The sequence below is a fragment of the Meriones unguiculatus genome, chromosome 5 (genome assembly GCF_030254825.1).
Source record: "Meriones unguiculatus strain TT.TT164.6M chromosome 5, Bangor_MerUng_6.1, whole genome shotgun sequence".
NCBI classification, from domain to species: domain Eukaryota; kingdom Metazoa; phylum Chordata; class Mammalia; order Rodentia; family Muridae; genus Meriones; species Meriones unguiculatus.
Window position 1 is genome coordinate 33,304,253 of NC_083353.1, and position 26,824 is coordinate 33,331,076.

At 42.5% G+C, this 26,824-nt stretch overlaps 1 protein-coding gene and 1 long non-coding RNA gene across 2 annotated transcripts in view; one reads left to right on the forward strand and one right to left on the reverse strand.

Annotated features, from left to right (window-relative positions):
• Adgrv1 (adhesion G protein-coupled receptor V1) overlaps nucleotides 1-26,824 on the reverse strand; it is a 568,841-nt gene that overhangs the window by 14,564 nt on the left and 527,453 nt on the right. Inside the window, exons 88-89 of the mRNA XM_060383611.1 lie at nucleotides 6,160-6,348; nucleotides 3,419-3,596 (exon numbers count right to left, since the gene is read on the reverse strand). Of these exons, the coding sequence (XP_060239594.1) occupies nucleotides 3,419-3,596; nucleotides 6,160-6,348 (367 nt within the window). The remainder of the gene's footprint in view (nucleotides 1-3,418; nucleotides 3,597-6,159; nucleotides 6,349-26,824) is intronic.
• Nucleotides 4,175-11,325, forward strand: LOC132654204 (uncharacterized). Its single transcript, XR_009591842.1, has 4 exons — nucleotides 4,175-4,316; nucleotides 4,797-4,908; nucleotides 8,492-8,580; nucleotides 9,841-11,325. It is a non-coding gene; the product is annotated as an uncharacterized LOC132654204 (long non-coding RNA).

The window sequence follows — 26,824 nt, forward strand, 5'->3', positions numbered from 1 at the left end:
CTAATGACACTGTATACAGAACTAGAACCTAATGTACTCAGATCATAATTTATAAACTCCTTTTCAGTCCCAACTCCACTCGGTGTTTTATATAGCTAGTTATTCCATTCTCCTTAAAACTCTTTTCTGTCTTTATTTATCTTTATTTCCTAGAGTTTCTCTGTGGGACTTTCTTCCCTTCTGACTTAGATGCAAGCATTATCTAGAATGTTCCTGTTTCCCATCCATTCTCTTTTCTTTCCTTTCTAACTTCATCTTTATTTCTTTTCCTTTCTTATCCCTTCTCCCACTCTTCTATTTCAAACTTAATAATCCCCATGACTACCAATAAAATCTCTGCCCTGATGTATTTCAAATATTATCTTCTATCCTGGTCCACTGCCTGGGATTCAAGTCTTATGACTCATCAGGGATGCTTTGCCACCAAGAACACCCATTTCCCGCAGCAAACACACTAACGGGGCTCTGTACGCCCACCCACGTGAGCAGCAGGCCTCCGTGTGTCCTCGGTTCTTCGTCAGCACCTGTGTTGTTATTTACCTTCCCTACGTGAGGTCTAGCACTTCTGGTTCACTCGGATCTCCTTCCAGCTTTTCTGATACTGCTTATCATTTACTCGTTATACTTTTGTGAAAGGTTTTTACTTTTTATTTTTTTGCCTCAAAAACCTTCCGTGATCCACTGTAGATACCCCACAATTTATGACTACCAAACTGCATTTTAATATTATGCTAAACAGCAGCAGAGGTTCTGTACTCCCTACAGAAAATTATCGCTAAATACATTCTAAAATGGAAGGTTAAGTTTAATAACATTGGTCTTTTTACAACTCTTCAGAACTGCTAAAATGAAATTTGAACTGTGAATCTATAGTTTCCTTAGTACTTCCAAGCAGGGGATTGAGCCCTCAAGGACCTACTACAAAGAGCTCAAGGAGTGGGTTCACTGACATTCATCACAGAATTGTTGTGCATTACTAACTGCGCAAGCAAAGCGTCTGCCAGGCTCTATCAGGCTGTTGGTCCTACCCTGTCCCAACACTGTTCTCACAAACAAGCTTCACACTGTTGAGACTGAGTAAGGTCCTTCCTACGTTACTTTCCTGTTTAAACACTACACATTCTTCAGCTGAAAAAGCTGATCTCAACTCTCTCTAACTTCCTTCATGATCTATTGTCTTCTTCCTTAACCTGTGCCTATTCCTCCGTAGCAGTCCCTGGTTTCACATTTTTGTCCATCCATTTTTTTATAGTTTGAAAGTTCCCCCTACAGGCATAGGAGTACCAACATCAGCTGTATATATAGGGTTGGGTTTTTATTCATTTGGATCTGTCACTTCTCTAAAGGGCCTGAGGGGCATAGTGGGATTCTGGGTATGAGCACAGGAAGGGATCAGGAGGCAGTGATTTGCTTTGTGGCCTCATCATTTCTAAATTATGAGATCCTGATGTGTAATACAAAATAAGATGTAGTCCCTGGGATTTGGAAGTTTTACTTTGTGAAAACAAAAATGTTTTAGCAAAGCAATATACCTTTATAGAAAAAGCAATTTATGTTATTTTGAAACATTTAAAAACAAGCTTTTAAAGAACTTCCTCTTCATGATGTATCTTCTTGCTTTTTAAAAAGTTCATTGGCACCAAGGACCATGCATGGGGATAACCTAGATTCCCTGCTCAGATGTAACCCATGGCAGCTCAGTCTCCATGTGGATTCCCTATTAAGGGGAGCAGAGGCAGTCTCTGACATGAATTAGGTTGTCTGCTCTTTGATCACTTCCCCCTGGTGGAAGAGGATCCAGGCAGTCCTGATGAGACTTGACAGGCTAGGATCAGACAGTAGGGGAGGAGAACTCTCCTTTTCAGTGGACTAGGGGAGGAGGATGGAGGGAAGAGGGAGAGTGGGTGGGACTGGAAGAAGATCAGGGAGGGGGCTACAATAGAGATACAAAGTGAATAAATTATAAGAAAAAATTAAATAAAAATTAGGGGTCTGGAAAGATGGCTCAGAGGTTAAGAACACTGGCTATTCTTCCAGAGGTCCTGAGTTCAATTCCTAGCAACCACATGGTGGCTGATAACCATTTATAGTGAGATCTGGTGCCCTCTTCTGATACGCAGGCACACATGCAAGCAGAATACTGTATAAATAATAAATTTTAAAAAATTAAAAAAAAAGAGTTCATTGGTATTTTTACAAGAGCAACAGTTTAAATTTTTTGTGAGAAAGAAAATGTTTAAAAAATGTTTTTAGGATTTGAAAAAAACTCTAAAATGATTTAATGACTTTTTTATTCACAATAGATTTATGCAAATAAAGTAGTTAACATGTACCCCTATGATAGGTAAACTTGACTGCCAATTTGACCAGACCGAGAGGTAACTTAGTCTACTAGCAAAGCACACCTCTCAGTCTTACTGTGAGGTTGTCTTCAAAGGCCATTAGATCACAGGGACTCACTCTGACTCAGTTGGTGGTGTAATCCTCTGCTCTTTTCAAGAAGTGAATGGACACCGGGAGGTGGTACAACTGTGGAAGGCGGCACCGGATTGGAGGAAGCACCCCTTTGAAGGTGACATCTTGTCCCTGGGCCCTTCTTGATGCTCTTTTTTATACTCTGGTTACCATCTTTCCTCATGCCCTGCCTTGATGTTTCTGTCATGGTCCTAAAAGCAATAGAACCAGCTGACCATGGACTGAAGCCTCTAAAACTATGAGCCAAAAGAAATGATCCCTCTCTTGTTTCACTCAGGTATTTGCCAAAGTGGTGGAAAGATCACACCACCATTAATGTGGACATTTACACTCTGAAAAACACGGTATTCATTAACGAAGTTTCCAGGCACAATCAGATTTGTCACGTTCTCCATTTCTAGGTGATGTGCTACTGAGTTAGGGGTCATTAGGATCTTATTTCTGCACAGGATTACTCTCTAGGGTTACAGATTGAGTGGAACTGTAAACACACACTCACACTCACACACACATAATGAAATACCACATGTTATTTTCACACTTAGGAAACTGTAGACACATTCAATGTTTGTTGCTTCTGAAAGTATCTGGAAACCGTTGCTCACAAATGATGTCTTTTTTTGCAAACCAGTGGCTAAACTTCTCACTGAGGGTATTTATATTGAATTTGACTTCCTAAGATCTTGGTGTTCAAGCTGCATTTTAGAACACAGATATTTACATTTAGTTAGAGTATGTTGTTTTCTTCCTTAAAAGCAAATTGTAAATTATTTTTAGACTGTGTTAAATTTGATGCTAAGAACAAAATATCTTACGATTTGACTGGATCAGAAATGGGTCATGAGAATCAGGATATGCCAAGAGTGCCAGCACATTTGTGGAAGGAGAGATAAAGTAGCTTCTCAAGACTGCTTCTGATGTCATTTGTAGCTTTCATACATACCAGTTTTTAATGCAAATATCAAGTCATCAAACTCCTGTGACTCCTCATCAGCTATCAGGGACCCTTGTCCATAGCCCCCAGAAGAAGGGAATGAGGCACCATTCTGTGGACTTGTCTTCAAATCAGGGCTTGCCTGGCTGGTCTGTTGGAAGGACACTCTCTCCCAGTCAGATGGTACCTTTTTGGGTCAGGGTAAAAGAAGAAGGAAGTGATACTTCATAACCTGAATATACACATTTATTTTGAAGCTCAATTTTGCTGTGTGTTTCTATACTTTATTAAAGACTGTGAATGGACTATTGAATTGTTTTTATGAGATTTCATGTTATATTTGCTCTAGAGTTAGCTTAACCTGATTATTTAAGACAGATTCTTCAAGCTGTATGTAGATTGCTGTGATGCCATGTATGGGAAGATAAAACTAACGTTTTGTTGTTGTTGTTGTTGTTTTGTTTTTTGTTTTTTTTTTTAGTTTCTTTTTTGTAAAATATATGTTAAGGAAGTCCAGAAGAACACTTCAAAATATTAATCCAGAACAAATAGAGTCAGTGTACAAAAGACATACTGAATTAAGGGGAATTTAACCAACCCCCTCCTCATTTTTTATTTCATGCTCAAAAACAGTTCTGTCCTGAGATGATTAAATATATTCCTGTCTTTCTAGGTTACTGGCAAACCAGGTTAGTGTAAATGAGCCCTTAATCCTTCTTTTCCTTGGCCTTCACTGCTCTCGCTGGCTTTTTAGATGCCCGCAGTCTCTCCCTGACAGCTGGAACAAGGCCAGTTCTGAGCCTCCCAGGAACGCAGGCAGACAGACTTCACGCTATGCAGTTGCGCAACACTCAAGCCATGGCTCCAGCCCAGGGCCCGGACGGTCACAGCTGCTGCCTTCTATAAGGTATGCCGAGAGACCGCAGGGACACTTCCGACTGAGAAAAGTAAACTGGGGGGCCTTAGAGATAAGCTGGAGAGGAGGTGAAAGCGCGGGATTATTGTCAGTAGGCACCCGGGAATCTAGAACAGCAGTCTTCCACACAACTTTCTTCAGTGACAGAAACATCTTATCCGAATTCTCCAACACTGCAGCTTCTGGGTGCATTTGTCCGTGGGACATTTACAGTGTGGTTGGGTGAAGGACAAACTAGATCTGTAATGTTAGCGACACAGAGCTGAAGGATATTTCACAAGACAGGTCAGACTAAGACAAGGGTTAAAGTAGTAACCATTCAATAAAACTGATGAATTTTAAAATATTAGTTGTTCGTTGTCATTATGATAAATTAGCTCAGTTTTAGGAACAACTGGTGTATGAGATGGTATTAAAAGTCAATATATTTCAAAGTACTAAGTTTATTTATTTTTATTTTATGTGTATCAGTGTTTTGTCTGCATGCATGTGTGTGCACTGTGTGCATGCCTGGTCCCTACAGAGGCCGGAAGAGGGCATTATATTCCTGGAACTGAAGTTATAGATGGTTGGAAGCTACCAGGTAGGTGCTGGGAACTGAACCTGGGTCTTCTGTAAGAGCAGTAAGTGCTCTTAGCACTGAGCCAACTCTCTAGGGCTGGCATATCTCAATTTTTAATCATCTTTCTTAAACTTATTCATCTGATAGCCAAAATATTTTTGTTTAAATCAAAATCTTAACTTTTCTCCTACCTAAAGGCTCCAACAACCAGTTATCTACTTTATTTTCCCATCTGAGTTGATAAGTCTTTATATTAAATTTTTCTCATTCGCATCAAAAGGCTATCCACAGTAATAACATTGTAATCATTTGCTTCAGCTTTAAACTAACAGGAATGAGAGTAAATCCTAAATTGCAGAGACGATAAGAAGACAGACTGGTTATCTATCATCTATGTATCTATATCTACCTATCTGTCTGTCTGTCTATTCATTGGCCATCTCCAGGTTATACATCATTATTTATCTATCCATCTATCATCCTATCAATATTTCCTTTTCGACAAAGTGTTTCTTAATTTCATGCCAATATTTTTTTCTGGGTAGGAACACAAATACTACAATTACTGTTTTCCTTGCTTCCTCATTCCTAAGGAATGGCAGCCAAGCACATGCCTGGTCTGCACAGCTGTGAGGACTGTGCATCACTGCCTCTTCTGGGACAGAGGTACTCAGGTGCCTTTCAGTTGAAAGAGTGGCCCTTCTAATATGTTGCCAAAAGACGAGGGTGGAGGGCATGTGAGTCAGACTCAGGAAATCAAACTTAAAGGGACAGAATAATGTAGCCAGTAGAGGGAGGAAGATTTTATAGAGGAAATCCTGACTGGATTTTCCAGGAGTGCCACAAAATCACCCTCTGAGCCTTTGTTTTAGAATATTTGATGGCATTTAAATTTAAAGGTGTGCCTGCTTTATTTCTCTTTGTTGAGTGAAGAAGTGTCAGGAGCGTGGGCAAATACAGATAGCTTTGACTGTGATTTTAGGAAGAATAGCATTTTAAAAGAAATTTTCTTAGACATATTCAATCTCTATCACATCAAATTAGAAATTTTGAACATTTTTGAAGGCGATAATAGATTGTTCTCTGATGTCTCAGTATTCATGCCTGGTCCATGTTGCTCACAGGACAGGAAAAAATAAGTAAGATACCTCAACTAATACTTCAGAGAGAAAAGGATGCAGAGGTCAGTTAGACCCTCCTGTTTTATACTCTTAATGCAAGGGAAGGTTGGACAGTAAGGGAGGGAGAGGCAGGGGTGGGCTGGGGACACACCTCCTCCATGGCCTTGATGAGGTTCTGGGTAGACTTGTTAATTTCTCCAGCTGGAGGCATTCCGCTCCCAGGAGTGAAGAAGGCTGTGCTGGGTCCTGGCTGGCCATTCATTTCCACTGTATAGCTGGCCTTCATAGGGCAGCACGTTTGGTTGTGTAAAATGAAATAAACCACAAAAACATAAAGTCCCTATAAAGGAAAAAACAAACCCATTAGTATGTCAAAACCAGTTTGTTCAGCATGGCTGAAGCAAAAACACAGCACTAAGTCTAACTGACCATCTTCAGGAGGCTCCTAATGGAGGCGTGACTAAGAATGCGAGTCAGGCAAGTGGTCCTTGCACATCCCTGGTCATAAAATGTTCATCTGTGTAGCTTAGGAAGAGTAGGCTCTCACTAATCATTTTTCTTAATATATAAGTAACTCTGAATGTACCTTACTAACACATGAAAACAAATTATAGAAATTTATTAACCAGCTGTATACAGCTTGGTCTAGACAGCAAACATCTTGTCCTCTAAGAAGCAGCCATTTTACTCATCTATCTCGATGTCTATGTAGGCAGTTGAGTCATTGCGCTGACTGTGTGTGTGGAAAGAGCCTCCTAAGCCGCGGCTTGACGCGCTGTGTGCCTCTCACCTACTTATCTTATTTGGAACCGAATCACTGCATAGGGACTCTGGATTGCTTAACATTCAACATTCAGCGCTTCTCCATAAACATTACACAAGAGCAACAAAGCTATCTTGAGCATTCTCCAGAAGCTTTTAGCCCTTCAAATTCCTCAGCAACTCACTCAAACTCCTGATGATTACTCTGCTTCCGTCACAAGGAGGGACTCGGCTTTTTTGCTTGTGTTCTGTTGGTTACGCTCTTTTTCCCTCAGGCTTTCTTACGTGCTCTACCATAAGATTGCTCTGCAAAACCTGGTGATTCTAACAGTCTCATTTAGACAATATAATACCTTAAATTGTATCTTTTGTGTTTCTTGGCATTTAAAATTTAAATGCAAATAAGAATCTCTGTTACTAAAATTCTTAATCTACAAAGATAAAAATAAAGACATTCAGCTAATTAAAGAATAAATGGAATTACCATCAACATTTTTTCCAAAAAACGAGAATCAGCATTTGTAAATTTTGTAGTGGCCTCCACAGTTCCTCACATCTCTAGAGTGCTGAAGCAATAGGAACTGTAGGAGCCCAACCTGTCTCCTGACAGGTGTAAACGGCAAGGTGCCTTTTAGGAAACACCCAGCCCAGCAGTCACAAGCAGCCTTTGCCTAAGGGGCTGAGAGGACAGCATGCAGTGCTACATGAGCCAGCATTTGAGCTCTTGTGTCTGGGAGGACTATGAGAATCAAGACTGTTCTCTTTTTGCTGGGGTGATGCGTTCTCAGCTGGTCTCCATAAGGAAGAGCATGTTTAAAAAGCAGTGGTACACATGATAAACATTAAAAAAAAAAAACCCTAATTGCTGTAATCATCACATAAGAGCAAGCAGAAACATATATTGCCTCTTGAATTAGGCTTGTCAGTTCTTTTGGGGAGAATATTAATATTCCAAATTATGTAGGCTCAGTGAATTGGTTTCAAGTACAAATGATACTGTGCACATTAGTAAAAACAAAATCTTCCTGAAAACACTCATGCTCATCCAACATTTTTTCTCCTACAACTTTTCACATGAGTGTGACCTAATCACATTGGCCACAGCATTAGACAAAACAGGAAAAAGTTAAAGTGTCAGCCTTAAAAACTGTGCAAATGTTACTGATTTATTTTAGGGTCACTGTAAGTGTGGAGATGTGATAGTTTAAACTCTGGGTAAGGAAACAAACTCCATCCTTTAAAAGCCATCTCTGAGGACCATCTGTTAAAGCTGTGCAGTCTCTCTCCTGTTTGTTTTCATATCCAGCCTTTCGTGCGCCAGGAAACTCTCTGCTTGCTGAACATGACTGCATTCAAAAACTGCAATTTTTTCTTCTTCTTAAAAGCATAGAAGAATATTGTGAGACTTTTAGATGTGCCCTAGGAAGCACAAGCATGGTTAAAAAAAAAAAAAAAAAAGGAAAGGATGTTTAAATGTAGATTATGTTTAAATGACTCTTTGCTTGGTCTGGGCCAAGCTGTGCAAATACAGAAAAGGGGCCTCGATTATCCAAAGCACTCAGCTGTGGAGGTTTCTGACCTCAGAGTAAAAACAAGTTCCCCTTCCAAGCGCTGCATGGTGAGTGCCAGCTCCCTGCTACAGTGCTGTGTGAAGCAGTTTCAACAGAGCACCTAGATTCCTGCTTATAGAATGTTCCATGTTCACCTGTGTATATCGGCAGGCCCTGAGACGCAAGGATGAAACATGCATGGCTCCTGCTCTCAGCTTGCGTACAAGTAAGAGAATATTCTACCCCCACCACGCATCAAGGTAATATGCACCAGCTATCTGCACTTCTTGTCATTTACAGGTGGCAGGTTGACAGGGAATCTAATTCTGTCTGTGAATTGCTGTTTTGATTTTTTTTTTTTTTGGTGGTCCTCTTATAATTATTAAAATGCACTCATAGCTGGGTTGACTGTAAATTTAAGATCCTGTCTGTATTTCTTTTGGATCCAGGAATATAAACTTAGCAGCCAATCTTCCGTGAGCTACAAGTAAAATCATATAGTCTGAAGGATTACACACTCTCACAACTCAGTTTTGAAAGATTGATTTATCTGTATGTGCCTACATGAATTGCATTGTACACAGGCACAAACCCACAGGGGCTAAGGAGGGCGCTGGGCCTCTTGGAACTGGAGTCACAAAGGGTCTTGAGTTGCCCTGTGGGTTGTAGGGAGCAAAGCCACGTTCTCTACAGAATTGGGAAATGCTTTTAACCACAAGACAGGTCTCCAGCTCTCTCGTTAAAGAGTAAAACAAGCGAAGGGATTCCAGTTCTTCTCTCCACTGCCAGTCCCGGCTTCCAGTTCACAAGTTTAACAACAAGTGGCAAGAAAGAACTGGCTAGAACAGGATGGTGGATGGTGGTCTGCCTGTGTTGGACACTCATGAGATCTTTCTCTAGCTTCTTCAAGGTTTAAGGGCTCCTGGCTGAGGGACAGGTCAGGTTTCGGTGGTAAGCCCTGCCACTCTCCTGGCGCAGAGCAAGATGGCACCAACACAATCAGGCTTTCTCAAGCTCATACATTTGGGATTTTAATGAAATCTATTCAATTGCAAGTTCTTAGAGAGGAAGAGGAAATGCTCAGCTCTCTCGGTTAGGTTTTGTGTGTGTATAATATAGTCTGTGACTCAAAGGAGGAACTTCATAATAACCGATAAACCGGAGACCATGGTTTTAAGCTATCATCAGCGGGTGAGAGTGGGAAGCGGAGAGGGCAGAGGTGAGTATGTGTTAGGTTTAGCCCTCTCAGTCTTCCGTAACTACAGCTGGACCTGTCAGTAGTGGTTTGATAAACTTCTCCACTTCAGTCTTGCCATTTTACATGCCATGTACAGAGGCCATCCTTATGGGAGAAGGGGCACACAGGCACGGGTGGGGTGGGGGTCCTGGTGGGGGTTTATTGGGAGCTGTGGCTTTGTGCTAAGCTTCTGGTCTCTGGCACTAGGTTTGCAGTTCCTAACTGTTCCTTTCTGTGGTTACTTTTCAGTAAAGGCATTCTGCTTTCCCTCTCCCCTTGGCAGGCACAGGAAGCCACTGTGATTTCTTCTTTCTGGTTTGGAGCTGACCTGTTGCATTTTGAATCACCAGTCACTTGGCAGGAGAGAAGATAGACTTTGGGCCAGTGGTAAAACTGGAGAGGCAAATACAGGGTTTCTGCATTTATGTACAGAAGTAGGAATCTAATCTTTAATTTCCTCATTTTTAAGTTCTTTTGACATTGAAAGTTGATTGTGTTAGTGTTTGTAACTTAAATAAGATCTGTAGTTCAATCTGTACATGAAAGAGAGAGCAGAATCACGTGAGTTCATTCTGAGGACTGTCGGTAGGTCAGTGTAACTGCTGCTTAGACATTTAGAGGGCATCTATCGCTCAGACACTTCTCATAGCATGGCCTCCGTGCACTGGGGATCCCGTCAGCTTCTGCGATAACACCTTCTAATTTCAGGGGCTTAAACTAGAACTAGTTCAGAACCAGTGCAGTGAAGAAGAAGTCAGCTGGCTTCAGGCGTACCTATGGCTCTGGTCAACAGCAGGCCTTTACGTTTGTGGTCTAGACAAGTGTCTGTCCTAAACTAACCATTGCTAGGCCAACAGCCTTGTACATTTTGTCAGAAGCCCTTAGGAGACAGACTCTTCCTTTAACCCAGCAAAATTTCTACCTCTAATTTCAGAGTAGGATCCTCTGTGAGTCACAGATGGAGGACCATTTGGTCAGCGTCCTCACTGTGGTAAATATTCATGAGTCAAAACATAATTACTAGGCCACGGTTCGGTAACCTCTTTTCCAGGTGAGAAACCTCCACTCTGGTTTTTCCTCTCAAGTCCTAGTTTATAGCACTTTGTGTGGCCGAGTCTCCCCCATTTCCATTGTGTTGTCAGGTTTCAGAGCCTGGAGCATACATCAATTGTCAGGCTCCTTAAAATTTTTCTTAAAGTCACAAGAACACAAACTGCCAATGCCAGAAAGCGGAGGGGTCCTGGGTTTAAACAGTTTCTAAAATGCAAGTCAAGTTGGGTGGTAGAATGGAGGGGCAGATGACAGTGCTGAGGTGGAACTCACAAGTATAGAAAGAGGTTGGAATCTGGGAGGAAAAGTAGTAACTTTAATTATAAACAGGAGGAAAGAACTGATGTGAGCTGCAAATGAGAGGAATATTTCGTTTTCTTCAGGGGGATACCCATTGATAGGTTAGCCAATCCCAGTGGCCATCCCTAACAGATATACATAGGAGCAACACCAAAGCAGCCAAGCAGGCTGTATTCCTAAAGCATCCACCTCTAGATAAGTAAAAGTAATTAAAAAGAGTAATGAATTTTAGGTGATTGCAGGGACACTGGAGAAGTTGGAGCAGGGAGAAGGAGGGGTAGAAATGATATAACTATAGTACACAGGTATAACATTTGGAAATTGTCATCTCCTAGAAGCCTGTTCTTTACTAAAGAGACAGAAAAGAAGTGGAACTGGGAAGGGGAAGGGAAGAAAGACAGGGACTGGGAAGAGTAGAGGGAGGGGAAACTGTAATCAAGATATATTGTATGAAAATTGTTTATTTTTAATAAATGAAAAGAATTACAAAATTCAAATTGTACTGTGATTATTCAAATTTTGGGAATAAGCACTTTTTATGAACATTTAGCATCATTATCATCATTATTTTTATTCTCAGTAGTTTTTTGGACAGGGTTTCTCTGTATAATTCTGCAACTTACTCTAGACTAGGCTGGCCTCGAACACAGAGTCTGCTTCTGGCTCCTGAATGCTGGGATTAAAGCCTGCACCACTACTGCCTGGCTTCCTAACATTATAAATTATATAAATTACCGGGTTACACTGATGTTTCCACGGTGCTCTTAATCACTGTTATTAATTGCTGGGCCATTTTTCCAGCATGCCTATAATAGGTTTGAGACAGTGTGGTGGTTTGAATGAGTCTGACTCCAAAGGCTCAGATATATTAATGTCCAGATTGCTAATTAGGAAAGATTAGGAGGTGTGGCCTGGTTGAAGGCCTGTCACTGCAGGCAGGCTTTCAGATTTCAAAAGCCCATGCTAGGCCCAGGCACTCTCTGCCTCCCACCTGCAGACCAGCTAGCTACTGCCCCAGCACCATGCCCGGCTGCCAGTCACCACACTGCCCTCGGGATGATTGTGGACCAACTATCAGAAACTGTAAGCAAGCCTCCAATTAAATACTTTCTTTGATAAGCTGCCTTGGTAACAAAGACAGATAGGCTCCTATTAAGAAGTCAAAGATGGCCTAGAAATTGTTATGTAGCCCAGGCTGGCCTCAAGCTAGTAGTCCTCCTGTTTCAGCCTATAAGTGCTAGAATTACAGACATGAACTCAGCCTATATCTTTGACACAGAGTTGTCACCATCATTTTTCAAGTCGCCATCTTGAATAGAAGGCCTTAAAAGTTAGTGTGAGGATTCCTGCTTAAATCATTCTGTGGAGTAAAGTGGATTAGACACTGGCCGGTGATCTAAGCGGACTGTCACTGTGAAGGCGGCAGCGGAATTGAATGACCTGGTGCCAGAGGAGAGGAGAGTGGAGATCACTTGTCTGTAGAAGCAAACTAAATTTCTTACATGTTTGAAGTGAAAATATGCAACATATGTTAAGTGCCAGTCAGGAGGACAAAGGCACAAGCAAGGTCAGAGGCCTAAATGTGGAAGGCAGCTGTGTGGAAGGGATGCCCGAGCCACAGGGGCTCAAGTGCTGTGTGAAGATTTCTCTGTTGTTTTGGTTTTGGAAAACACTCTACAGAGAAAAGATCTGCATGCTCAGGATTAGAGAGGCAGAGTATAGGACGGGAGGAATGACCAGACAAGACAAGAATGTGATAGCTGGCCTGGCAAATCAGAACAGAAGCCAGCCACAGCTGAATGATAGAAGCCAAAAGGAGAGTCTGCCCTGCAGGAATGATGCGCTTTGTGTTCTCAAAGACAGATGAGAAAGGGATCGTGGCAATGTTCTCTGGCAGAGGTGATACTGTCAGGCAAAACAAAGTGCTCACAGAGGCTGGTGATGGCCGCTAAAATTCATACTATACTACAGTGCTGCTAAGATGGTAGGTGTCTGCAGCTCAGGAGGGTAGCCGGACTCTTCTCAGGTCCTTTGCCATGATACCGAAGTGAGCACTTGTAAGAGGGTTTTACTCTTGTTGACGTTACCAACTTCTGTCATTCTTTTTCTTATCCAAAGTGAAACACAGTGTGTCCCAGAGTTCAAGTCCTTGGACAGCTGGTGGAGAGGTGCTCCATCTGGAAGAACTCCTGAGAGCTTGTTGTGCATCACCAGGTCTCTGCTCTGCAAGAGCACTGTGGGTGTGTCTTTCCGGAAACTTAACCCCTTCTCGGATGGAAGCGTCCCTTATGGAAGTGCTTAGTATCAGTTATCTGTGATTGATTCCTGAAATATAAGTTGCTAAAGCAAATCTGCTAATGACATGTATGCCCTGGACTTCTGAATGCTTTATATTGTTTTGTAAAGGAAACAAATCATATACATGTATATGATTATCATATATATCATAGTATATATAAGCTTTAAAGAAATGGTTGATTTCATGATAGTGTAGTTAATTCAGTATCAAAGATGATGTAAGGCTTGATTTTTAAACATTTCCATATGAATCAGTTGGGACATAATGATAATTCCAACAAACTCTTAAGCACAACATGGATGCCATAGCACGTATAACTCACAGCCTAAGATAAAAAACAAACAAACAAACAAACAAACAAAAAAAACTTGCTAGCACAATTGCCGGTTTCACCAGCAGCTAAACATTCCTTAAAGCTATAACCTTGGAGACTCTGCACATAAACAGTGACTGCCAATTAATAATATTATGAAGGTATTATTTATTAAAATATTAATAAGTTGACAGTCGATGATAAAGAAATCATTTAGTAGGGACAAATGACTTAGTACGTTTTTTGTTTCAATTTTCTTATCAGTGAAACAGGGATTCTGTAGAGGCCTTATGGTATAATCACTCACAAAACTTGAAGAATCTATAAATATTTTCATTAAATTTGTGGCAAACTAAGTTCATACTTATTGACAAAAAGGAAAGAGGAAGAAAATACAGAGGCCAAAAAAAAAATTTTTTTTTGTACTAATCTTAACACTCAGAAGCAAGCACTCAATCTAGGAAATAAAATTCATTAAAACTATAAATTCTGTGGATTTTTCTGAAACCTGCTAATTATGCGAGGTTCCTGTGTAAGGGTTATAGCTGAACCATTACTAGGGTTACCTCGGATTCTACTTTGCTTGAGACCATTTTGGTGTGCTTCTGACTTCTGGGTTAGCATGCTGAACCAGCATCTTCCTTGACATCATTCCCACTTCCCACCTCCCTTTATACAACTGTTAAGGACAGTGAACTTCATGGCAAACTAGCAATTACTAAGGGCCCAGCAGTATTCATACTATTCTCGTTCATGCAAGTACAGCTACCAGTTGCTCCCCCACTTTAGGAAGATGCACACTTTCACCAGCTTCCTTTGCACCTGGGTGACCTGCAGTTTAAACCCTCTGCTGTCAGTCTTGATTCAGTCACCAGCTTCCTTTGCATGTGGGTGACTTACAGTTTAAACTCTCTGCTGTAGGTCTTGATTCAGTCACTGGACTATCATGCAGTAGTTGACTCTCCAGCTCTAGAGTTTGGTAAGCAGTGAATAGAACAAAAATTGGCCCAATAGGCAGGCTGGTCCCCCTTTTTGAAGTCAGAGGACAGCATCGTGGAGTCAGCTCTGTCCTTCCACCTTTACATGAATTCTGGGGTTCAAGTTCATGTCATCAAGCTTATACAGCAAACACCTTTACTCATGGGGATATTTTGCTTACATGACAAATTATTTTGATAGTCAGCTGAGGGTGAGGAATTTTCCAGAGGCCTGAGGCTGGACTTGGTAGAGCACTTGCCTGGAATGTGTGAGGTCTCGTGTTCAATCCCCAGCACCACCAACCAAGTCAGCTAAACAAATGCAAAGGAACCTGCCAGAGTTCATCCTCCATCCAGACACCTGATGACTTGATGTTCTATTCCAGTGTTTCACTAGAAATAAATTAACCTTCCTTTCCTCAAAGTGGAGAGAAAAGCTCTGTAATGAATAGTTTCACCTTAATGAAAAATTATTCTGAGTATTGTCTTCATGCTGGATTAGACAGTTGCTACAGGGTGTGGGCTGTATCTGGTTTCTGCCTGACCACCACCACCATGTCAGGGCCAGGCTTGGGGAGGGACAAACCTGCCCAGGAGATTTTAGTCTCACCTGCAGGTAATGATTCTGAGGAGTCGTCTCCTCTTCCCTCAGATGGAAGGAAGACCAAGGTGGGCTCTAGAGCTGATAACAGTGAAGAAAGAGCCATTCCAGAGGAATTTAAGATCACACAGTTATAAAGCTCACATTAGTTCTCCTTTGAGGGTTACTGTGAAGAAGGTTAAAGCCATTTATTTGCTTTCTGTAGACTACTAGTCCATTTCCTTAGATACACACAAATCCCTCCATAAATTAACACATCATGAATACTTAAATAGTGAATCATGTTTTTGGAGCTTTGTCAAAATGAAGTTGTTTTTGAGCCTGCTAACCTAAAAATCATATTTTGATTTGTGATGTTTCCAAAGAAAATCAGCTTCTGAAATAAACTCTCGAGAAAACAACCAACCAACACTGCTCTTTTCTGGTTAATAAAACGGGGGGTGGGGAGTCATCCTGGAACTGGAAAGAGGGAAAAAGTCTACATTTTTACTGAGTGACTTTCAATTAGCCTGGCCACAGCCTGCACGACACACAGCTGTATTTCGGACAGGATGTTAAAGCAGACCTTCAGTGGTTCTTGCTCTTCTTGCTGCATCTCTCACAAACATGTGTTGGCATCAGGCAGTACTAGGAAATGTCAGCTATATTTATTTAATTAGAAAGGACATGAATTTCAGAGATAGTGGTTACCTATAAAGGTGGTTGTACTGGCTGCTTTTCTGTGTCAATTTGACATAAGATAGAGTCATTAGAGAAGGACCCTTGGTTAAGGAAATGCCTCTGTGAGCTCCAGCTGTAAGGCATATTTTCAGTTAGTGATCCAAATGGAATACTGCTCAGCTATTAAAAACAAGGAAATCATGAAATTTGCAGGCAAATGGAGGGAACTAGAAAAGATCATCCTGAGTGAGGTAACATAGACTCAGAAAGCAGATACTAGCTGTATTTTACAAGATAACTGTACTACTAACCATAGACCCAAAGAAGCTAAGTAACAAGGATGGCCCAAGGGAGGCCCTCCCTGAATCTCACTCAGATGGGAAAATAGAATAGATAGTAGGAAGTAGAGAGTGTGTAGGCAGGGAAACAACAGGGGGATCAGATCTGGGAGAGTGGGAAGGGGAGGTGTGAGGGCTGGAAAGATGGCTCAGCAGTTAAGAGCACTGTCTGTTCTTCCAGAGGTCCTGAGTTCAATTCCCAGCAACATACACAGTGGCTCCCAACCATCTATAATGTGATCTGATGCCCTCTTCTGGCATGCAGGTCTACATTCAGATAGAGCATTCATACATACCTAATAAAATCTTTAAAAAGGGAAAGGAAGAAAGAGAGAGGGAGAGAGGGAAAGAAGGGAAGAGAGAGACACAGACAGAGACAGAGAAAGCAGGCTGAGAAAGCCATGGGAAGCAAGCCAGTAAGCAACACCCCCTCCACAGCCTCTGCATCAGCTCCTGCCTCCAGATTCAAGCTGTCTTCAGTGTAACATTAGCAAGTATGTGGCGTCATGCACAAAGATATGGACCAGAGATTCAAATCTTAGGGATCATGATGTCCTGTCCTGACTTCTTCCAAAGATGGACTATAATCTGCAAGTGTAAGCCAAACAAAACCTTTCTTCTCCAACTTGCTTTTTGGTCATGGTGCTTAATCACAGCAACAGAAACCCAGTAGTAATAGTGGTGGTAGGAGTGGAAGAAGAATATTCTACAGTATTCTTAAAACCTAATCCAGACTGGGTGCAGCAACTTATCTGGGAAAGGCACTTGGCACAAGCCTGACAAGCTAGGTTTGATTCCTGCAACCCCAACATGACCAGAGAGGACCAATTCTCTCCAGTTGGCCTCTGATCATATTCATGACCTGGTGCCCACACCCATACACATCAAACAAATGAACAAACAATGTAAACATAATTAGGAATAACCCGGTATGGTCTCTTAGTTCAGACAACATAAAGCCAAGCATCATAAGACAAAAATGATCAGTGGCAAACCAATATACTACATAGGAAAAATTAATCTCAGATGTCTTAGTTTGCACACACTAAGAGTGAAATCTCCTGATGACCCGGCCTCAGAGCCTGCACAGCCCCACTGTTCAGTGGCACAGGTTGTATTTTTAAGCTCAGACCTTGGCTTTAGGCTGACTACAGTTTTCCTACATCTGTATTATGGATTTAACTATAGAAGTCTCATTTTGTTTCTTCCAACATTAAAGGAAGTCATCTTTATAATAATCCTCTATCTGCTTAAAAACCAAAAGCACTTATTTCCCAGTGAGTTCTCTCTCCAGCTTGCCTGAGACTGTGCTATGCACGAGGGTGAGCCGAGGGCTTAAGATGGCGCACGCAGTAGCCATTCTCAGCCTGCTAAATGAGCAGGGCAGACCTGCATGTCTTTCATAGAGGTTTACTTTCAGGTCAGAGGGGACTCAGCTGCAGGTGTGGGAAGGTGTAGAAGAGGCATATGAATTCAGGGTAAGGGTCCAATAGGCCTTTTAGGATTCTTAGCATTCATCTTCAGTATTTGTTCACTTGTGAAGTGCTTTAGAACCAGAGAGGAAACACACACCTGTCTCCAAGCAGATAGTAATTTGGTGAGAGAAAGACAAAAATAATTTGATTTTAGCACAAAGCTGGAATTAAATTAAATAAAATAATATTGCCAGAATTGAGTTGGGACCCAAGATATAAGAGCTCTATGAAAGTTCTGATTTAGCCCTTACAGAAAGACACAGGGAAGGAAGAAAGGACACCAGAAAACAGTTTATAAGCAGACTAGATTTTCAGGTCCCAAAGAAACCTGGGACAAATCTACTCAGTACCTGTAACTCCTCCTAGCACTTCTCACCCTGCCCTCTACCCTAAACCTCTCCAGTCCAGGGGCTAAGTTTCCCTTCCCCCAGCCTCTGATGCCTACAGAACTCAGCTATTTTGGTTATACACTCACTTGGTACACTCTGTCTTTGGGTTTCCATTGCTGTGAAAAGACACCATGACCATGGCAACTCTTATAAGGAAAAACATTTAATTGGGACTGGTTTACAGTTTCAGAGGTTTAGTTCATTATCAGCATGGCGAGAAGCATGGCAGCATGCAGCCAGGCATGATACTAGAAAGGATGTGAGAATTCTATGTCTTGATCCACAAGCAGTAGAAGCAGATTGTACGCTGGGTATAGCTTGAGCATATATGAGGTCTCAAAGTCCGCCTGCACAGTGACATACTTCCTCCAACAAGGCCACACCTCCAAATAGTGCTACTCTCTTTGTGCCAAGATTCAAATACATGAGTCTACTGGGACCATGTCTATTTGAACCACCACTTGGACTCTTTGGGCTTCTTGGTCTGTGGCTCTATTCATGGTCTATCTGCCCTTCCTCCTTTTCTGCTTTTTCCTCTCTCTCACCCCCACCCCCCATGGCCCAGTTCAGTATGGACTCTTCCAAATGCGGGCTATACTTTCCCTCATACCTACAATAAAACCTCATCCATACCTAGGAGTGGTCATGCCCTTACTTTTCATTCACAGACACATTTACTTTTCTTTTGTTCTTGAGGGCAGACAGTTCAGTATGGTTGGAACTGGGGAGAAGTTAAAGGTAGGAAAGATAGATGAAGGCTAGTAGATGTGGCTGTAGGAGCCAGGATGGGCTCAAATGCGGTGAGAGAGGCTGTGGAAAGGTGGACTCAGGGCTCAGGAGCTCAGGGGTGAGGCTGACCTGGATTAGGGATAATGTGGTGTTGGAAGTAGGGCTTTTGAGGAACAGTTCACGGATAGCAAGAACAAAACTCACAAGTTCAAAATAAGGACATTAAAGGACATATTCAGGTCCCTAATTTTAATCCCTGCTGGGTTTGAGCTGTTCTCTGTCTTCAGTGTAACATCCAGCAAGGTTGTGGACCCATGCACAAAGATCTGGACCAGATATTCAGATCTTAAGGATCATGAATTTGTTGGTGTTGCTCTGGGGTGGAATGTTTTAAGAGAAGAGTTAAATGTGACAAACAGAAACATCTATATCCCAGTGCATGCTTGTGATCCCACTCGGGGAGGCAGAGGCAGGAGGCTCTCTGTGAGTTCGAGGCCAGCCTGCTCTACAAAGTGAGTCCAGGACAGCCAAGGCTACACAGAGGAACCCTGTCTCAAAAAACCAAAATACTCTAGTGTATTGGCCAGCCTGACTGACCTCCTAGTTTTAGGCCAGAATAGATGAACCAGGAAGAACTGGTTGTAACTGCAGCAAGCTGAAGTACAAAGAGGAATGAATGTGAAAGGGGGTGGGTGGGGAGGAGGCAGGGAAGCTGCTGGACAAAAGTAGGATCCTTGGGCTGGAGGATGGGTATTGGGCTCTGGAGCAGCACCCACACACCCTCAGAACACATTATTGCCTTCTCTTAGAATAGAGTGTCAGGGTGAGAAAATGTAACCTCCTTGGATGGAACCAAGATCAAGGTTCAAGAGAAGACTTGTAACCATCACTTGGCCAAAAAGGCAAGCATAGAAACTCCTGTGCTCAGAAAACACCTGAATATCCTTCTATAACAGTGAGTATAGAGGGTAAATGAATAGAAGTGCAATGGAAGGCAGTTCTTTATCCCATAATACCATAGGAAGCACTGATCAAGGACTTACAAGATCTTGTCCAGAAACTACACTGAGTGCTTTACACACTCACAGACTTTACATTCACAATGACCCTATGAACTGGTCCTGTTTTTAGATAGAGGGTTTTCCAATGCTCATACCTTTTAACCTAACAACTAGCTAGAGTGTTTCTTTGAGGTTAAACATGGATGGATCTGTATCAAAGACCCAGGCATGTCTGGAAGGATGTGAGCGGGAAAACAAGCGCTGACACTAATCATCAAGCTGTCTGTAGACGTGGAAACACACAGCCAATTTAGGTATTTATAGCACAAGCAAGCATGTCAAAGTATGCTGAAAATAAAACGAACAAGGTAATTTTATACAGTGATAAGTGTTATAAAAACCACATTGTGATTGTCAGGAAGATATGTATGTTTAGACTATTATTTTAACCTTTTGCTTCTGCCCAGCATGTCCACACAGCTCTCAGCACTGCATTGATAACTGGAGGACACACACCAGTATTTTTGCTGGGATATGAGTACATAGATTTTACATTGTATCTGCTGTTTATCTAACACATGGATATTGGGCATATCCTGTGCGATGGGCTTGGGATTTTAGAAAAATGTAATTAAGCTGTCCACCACTTTACTAATTGACTGGGAGAACAGTGGTAATGAACTCCAGCTGTCCTGGTGAGATCTCAATGACATTTTCCTGCCTTAGATTTTTCAGCCTCTGTTATCAAAGAAGGAAGTGGTTTAATTGTGAGGATTTCTGTAATGAATTACATTTATTATGATGTAAAAAAAAAAGAAAGAAGAAAGAAAGAAAGAAAGAAAGAAAAAAAGAAAGAAAGAAAGAAAGAAAGAAGCTAGCATTACATTGCATAGGGAAGAGAGTGGTATTTTGCATGTTATACTATGAAATATGCGATATTTAGCTATAATTGTCCTCTGACTAACATCTCTTCTCACTCTGTCTCGTTACCCTAGCCCTGGTAACACCACTGTCCTCTTTACATGATCAACTTCTTAAGATTCTACGTTAGTGTCTGCCATATTTAATTTAATGACCTCCAGCTCCTCCAGTGTCACTGTAAATGACAAGGTTTCATTCTTTTTCTATGGCTAAATAATATACCGTTATGTATCTATGCTCCATTTTCCTCTTTAAAATGTTTTAATAGCATGTATTAATTATATATTATAATGGGTTTCATTATCACATTTTTATAAATACACATAATTTATTTCGATCATATTCACTCCCCATTACCCTTTAATGTCTCCACTCACAGTCACTGGTCCCCTTTTGCTTCCCCATATTCCCCCTTCTACTGCCACTTTTTTGTGTGTATGTATTATCCAGTGAGTTTCACTAGAGTTACTCACAGGAACATGGGTGAAGATTTATTCACAGCAGTGTGGGCATCTTGCCAGTAGCTACACCACTGAAGAAAATGCCTCCCTCTACTACCAACCACTCATTGCACAGAAACCCTTGTGTGTGTCAGCTGCTGGCTTGTCCAGTGTTTACCATGCTTCCTCTACTTGCTCATCAGTTAATAGATACTTAGTGTTTTTTTCTATTTCTAGGCTACTGTGAATTATGCTGAAATGGAGATGGGAATACATATCTTGCCTCTATGTTTTTACTTCATTTCATTTCATTATATGCAGTTATAGGACCATATGGTTTGAGGAACCCCTGGAACTTAATGGCTCTACTAGTTTATACTCCGATCAACAGTCTGAGAGGGGTTTCCTTTTCACCACATCATCATGTGCACTTAATATCTGTAGTACTGATAGTAGCCTTTCTTGCTGGAGTGATGCTTTGATTTACATTTTCTAAATCACTGGGGATGCTGAATATTCATACAATTGTTGATCATATGAGAAATGTCTGTTTAGGTCTCCTGCCTGTTTTCAAACTGCATATTGTTATTATTACTGCTATTCTTGCTGTTTTGGTATTGCAGTGCTTATATGCTCTAGATAGCAAAGTCTTTTCAAGTACACACTTGGCAAATATTTTCTCCTACACTACGTCTCTTTATTCTCTTGATTGCTTCCTTTGCTTTAAAGACTTTTTCTTTAATATGTGTGGGTGCACCACCTTCCTCCCATCCTGTGCGTCCAGATACATGCATTCCATAGCACATATGTGGAGGCCAGAGGACAGCCTGGGTACCAGACCTTACAATATACATTAAGGCAAGGCATCCACCTTGTTCACTGGTGCACACGCCAGGCTAGCTGTCTTGCTCCAGGTTCAGCAAGAAACCTTGTATAAAGGGAATAAGGGGGAGAGTAATGAAATAGAAGATCAAATGTCCCCTGGCTCCATGTACACACTCACACACACACACACACACACACACACACACACACATACACATCTATATCACATACACCACACACATACAAACATAACATAATTCACAAAAAATCCAAAACACCCACATACCAAGGTTCAATAAGGATGTTTGTTGTTCTAGAAGACACACTCAATTTTCAAACTTGGGAATGAAAAATCTAAGAACGATCCATATCTGTACCACCTCTGAGTGTCAATGCACATTCCTGGCAGCCATTAAGAATCACAGGTGCTGAGAAGAATTACGCAGCTGGATTCTAAGGTCATCAGAGAGTTGACTGATCCTGTTTTCAGAGCTGCTGAGGATGGGGAGAGTAGACATGCCACTGCTGTGCAGACAACGGGAGCCTCCAGCGGCAGTCCCAAAGCACTTTCAGTGTTTCCCTTTGCATTTGCCTGTGTTATAGGCGTATCACAGCAGCATTCCAGTGGCTGCCATGCTGCGGGTCACCAAAGCTAGCCTGTGCTGCTTTGCAGAGAGCTGACAGCTTCCGGAGAGATGGAGTCTTTATCTCTGCGGTTTCAGGTAACAGCAAAGAGGATGTTTTAAAGTTCTCAGGCTATTGACTTCAGCATTGTACCTCATGTCTATCAACTTGGTCGCCTGGTTTGGGGTCTGACTCTAAAATGGAAGGTGAAATGTCATGTGCACACTTCTTTGGCTGTCTGAATCTCTTCACTGACATGGTGCTTTCTTTTTTATTGTCAGCTTATTGGCTGAACTATGACCTTGGTCTCATCTTCACTCCAAGTGTCTAGACACAGCAGAGCTGGATGTGTATAGAGTGAAATGTTGTGACACTTTTGGCCTTACTGACCACCTGACAAAGGACAATGGTTTTCACTCTCAGACACCTACCCAGCCTTGGGGCAGAAAGTCAGATGGGGCAGAGCAGTTAGGGAAGAACATGACCCCAGTGTTGCTCAGCAGCTGTGAGCAGAGCAGTGCCCATGCCTGGTGCTCTTCTAGAAGCCCACTGTGCTCACTCCACATGCTGTGCACGGTGGGATTCCACCGGGCCTGCAGGGCTGAGAGAAACCCAGCCTGGACATTAACAACAGCAGTTCACCTTGGCTAAGTTTGTCAGCTCTTGACTCTTCCAGGCAGATCCAGACAGGGAGTCAGACAAAGTCTCTGATTTTAATAAAGTTAGAAATCAAACTGATGTGAAAATTCTTAGTTTGTTACTGCTCTGTGTTTAAGGACAGCCTTTCCCTGTTGTGCAGGCTGAGTGAAGCTGATTGGCAGGCATTCTTTCAGCTGCCAGCTTGCTGCTGCTCTGGCTTTCCTAGCAGGTACTCCCTCACATTTTATGAGGATCAAGGAAATGACGCTCTCATGACTGCCTTTTACAAATTTTCTACACAGAACTTTTTTTTCTTTTAAAAAAGATCAGAGTTGTTTTTAAAATTCTTTTACCCCTCCCCCACTTTTTTTTTTTTTTTTTAGCCTGGAACCAACTCCAGTTCCCAGGGTGGCCTCAGATGATCCACCCTCAGATGATGTCAAGTCTTGTGGCAGGGAGAGGCTGGACTCCTGGGCCTGCACCCTTCTACTCACCCTTTAGAGTAGGGAAGAAACATGCCACTGCAAGTCGGGCCAGAAACAGCTTGGTGGAGCAGTGTGTCCACACAGAAGATGACATGAGCTATGGGACACAGAAGAGATCAGGAGAGTAGAAGAGGGGTGTAGAGCACAGCAGAGGAGCCTTCCCCAATTCTCAGTCAGAAGGAGCCATGGGAATCAAGAGTGCCAGCCCTGAGTGCGCACAGCAGGGAGAATCCCTCTCTGACTCAGTGCCATCTCTCCACCAGGCTGCTGGGAATCTGCCCAAAACAGCCGGTAGTCCAACGGCAGAGATGGAGACAACAGGCTATTTTTGTTGCAAGAAGAAGCCAAATTATCAGATAAAAACACAGTACAAGTTAAAAGAACACCCCCTCCCCCTGCTCAAGGGTGTTTCTTCTTTACGGTGTGAGAGTTGAGCCAGAAGTCTGAAGGACCAAGCCAGGACCTGTACTTTTGGCTTGATCTAGGCTCAGTTCAGAAATGTGCATAGCGTTTAGGACAAAAGCAATCCTGACTTCCCAGGGGCACTGTGTCTCCTCCTTTTCTCCACCCTCCCTCCCTCTGCTCCTTCCCTTATGTCTCTCCCCTCCTCTTCCCCTCCCCTCCCCATTCTCCTCTCCTCTCCTCTCATCTCCTCCCCTCCCATAGCCTCCCCCTTCCCTGTCTACTCCTCCTCTCTCCTTTACCCTCTCCTCACCTCTCCTCTTCCCTCTCTTCTCCTCTACTCCCTTCCCCTCTCTTTCCCTCCCCTCCACTCTTTTCTCCTCTCCTCTCCTTTCCTCTCCTCCCCTCTCCTCTTCTCTCCCCATCCCTTTTCCCCTCCCCTCTTCTCTCTCTGTTTCTCATTCTCTTTCCTTCTTCTCTGCCCTCCCTTTCCTTTGCTCTCCACCTCTCTCTTGGGTTTCTTTCTTTCTTTGGTGGTCCCCCCCCCGCCCAGAGGAAAAAATGATCTCAGGCATATTTATGCTACAAACTCATGTGATTAAAGTTGTTTATTTACTTGTGATTTGAAAAGGAAGAGCATACTTGAAAGGAGTTTGTGTGGAAAGAGTTGAGCAAGCTCAAGCTGCAATATGCAGCAACTGGTTAAGAAATGTCAAACTGTGTCTTTACTTTCTACAAAATGTTAAAGATTGCTCTTTTGCTTCTATAAAGGTCAGTATGGTTTAAAGCAAAGACAAGCAAACAACAACAACAAACTTGGGCCATTGACTTGTTATTGAACTTGAGAAGTGTTTTATTTACTATAAAATAAATCTAAGAATGTTTTTGTGTCCCTGAAACCAGAAAGACAAGGTTACAAGGCAATCAGTGACTCTGCTCTTTTCCTTTTCTCTCAGAGCCTTCCCCTGAGAGACGCAAGAACCCGTTTCCCAGCAGACTGTTTCTACTGTGTGCACACATTGAAACAGACTACAGTGGTGCTCAGGTGGGTTGTCGTGATTTCCCCTTACGCTTCTTCTGCCCTTACATATTCTTGAACAGATTATAACTGTGAAAGTAAAGTTCTAAACAAAAGCATCTCACAGTGGTATTTCCCAGACATAACCAGGAACTCCCTCCCTCCTCCAGGAGAGAGTCAGCTGCTTTTGATAACTGGTGAGAGCACACATCAGCACGTGTGTATGCCAGAGGAAGAAGAGAAAGTACAACCTGTTCAAGCCATTGTTAGTCATGAATACTGCTTGCTCTGCCCATAGGATATTGTGACTTCACAACTCTTTCTGGTAAATTAAAGTGGCAATGTCTGGCATGAGCAAGGCACAGAGTTCAACTTCCAGCATAGTGAAACAAGCAAGCAAGCAAGCAAACAAACAAACAATAAGCATGCAAGATTTGACAGTTTGAAACAATCCATGTGTATTGAATTACATCTTCTAGTCTGCTTGCTAACTCTGAGAACTACAGATCAGGGCTCATCAGTGACAGAACACACGGCAGTGACGTTTTGTGCAGAAGTCCATGTTCAGCGGCTCCTCACTACCACCCCAGTTTTGCTTCTCCCTCCCTTCTCCTCAGAGCTTGCATCCTTGTGCTGCATCCACTGGCAGTGAATGGCCACTGGGGGCTTCACAGAAAAGATTTCAGACATGAGTTTTGCCAGGATACTGGAGAGGGGGTAGGGAAAGGGGGAGGGAGAGGGAGAGGGAGAGGAAAGAGAGGGAAAGAAAGAGGAAAGAGAGAAAGAGGGAGGGGGAAATGGAGGAGGAAAGGGAGAGAAAGAAGAGGGAGAGGGAGAGGAAGGAGCAAGAGGGGAGAGGGAGAGAAAGGAGAGGGAAAGGTAGAGGGAGAAAAAAGATAAAGGTAGTAGGAGAGAAAGGAGAGCAACAGGAGAGGGAGAGGAAGAGAAGGAAGGGGAGAGAAGAAAGAGGGAGAGGGAGGAAGGAGAGAGAGAGAGAGGGAGGGGGAAGAAGGAACAGAGGGAGTAAGAGGGAGAGGGAGATCCCTTTTGCCCCTGGCTCTTGTGCTTCTGCTGAAGCAGGGAGCATAGCAAAGAACTTGAGCCACATGCCCTGGGAATAGGACCAACATGTCCTCAAACTCTTTGGTCCAAATCCTGGCTCTGCATCTCATTGGTTCTGTCATCCAGAGCCAGTTCCTGGCATCCCAGTGCCTGGGCTTCCTCATCTGCAAGGTGAAGAAGACGATGAATATGTGTCTGGAAAGACTGTGGTGAGCAAGACGTGTAAGCCACCTTAACGTGTGGCCATGCGCAGTAGCTGCTCAAGGCAATCTCAGCTGCAGTATTATTAACATTATTCTCGCCTTGGGCTTCTCAGGCCTAGAATACCTCAAATGGGCAGCTTCTAAACAGCCCAAACATGCTGCTCACAGTTCTGAGGCTACCAGGAGCCAGTGGCAGTCTCTGCTCTCTGGTGGGGCTTTCCTTATTGATGGTGTCTAGTGCAGAGGGGCTGAAGAGTCTTTCAAGCCTCCTTTATAGGACATTAACTCCACCCAGAGAGTAGAGTCCTTAAAATAGTCCTCACTCTTTAAGCCATAATGGAAATCAGACTTCAACTTGTGTTTTAGGGGGCACAAACCCATTTTTTACAAATCTCATTTTTTATATCTTTACTTATAAGTACTTTCTTTGCCTAAATTATGCATTTATTATTGTCAGAATTAGAAGCTTCTTAATATCTATCATCTATCTATCTATCTATCTATCTATCTATCTAT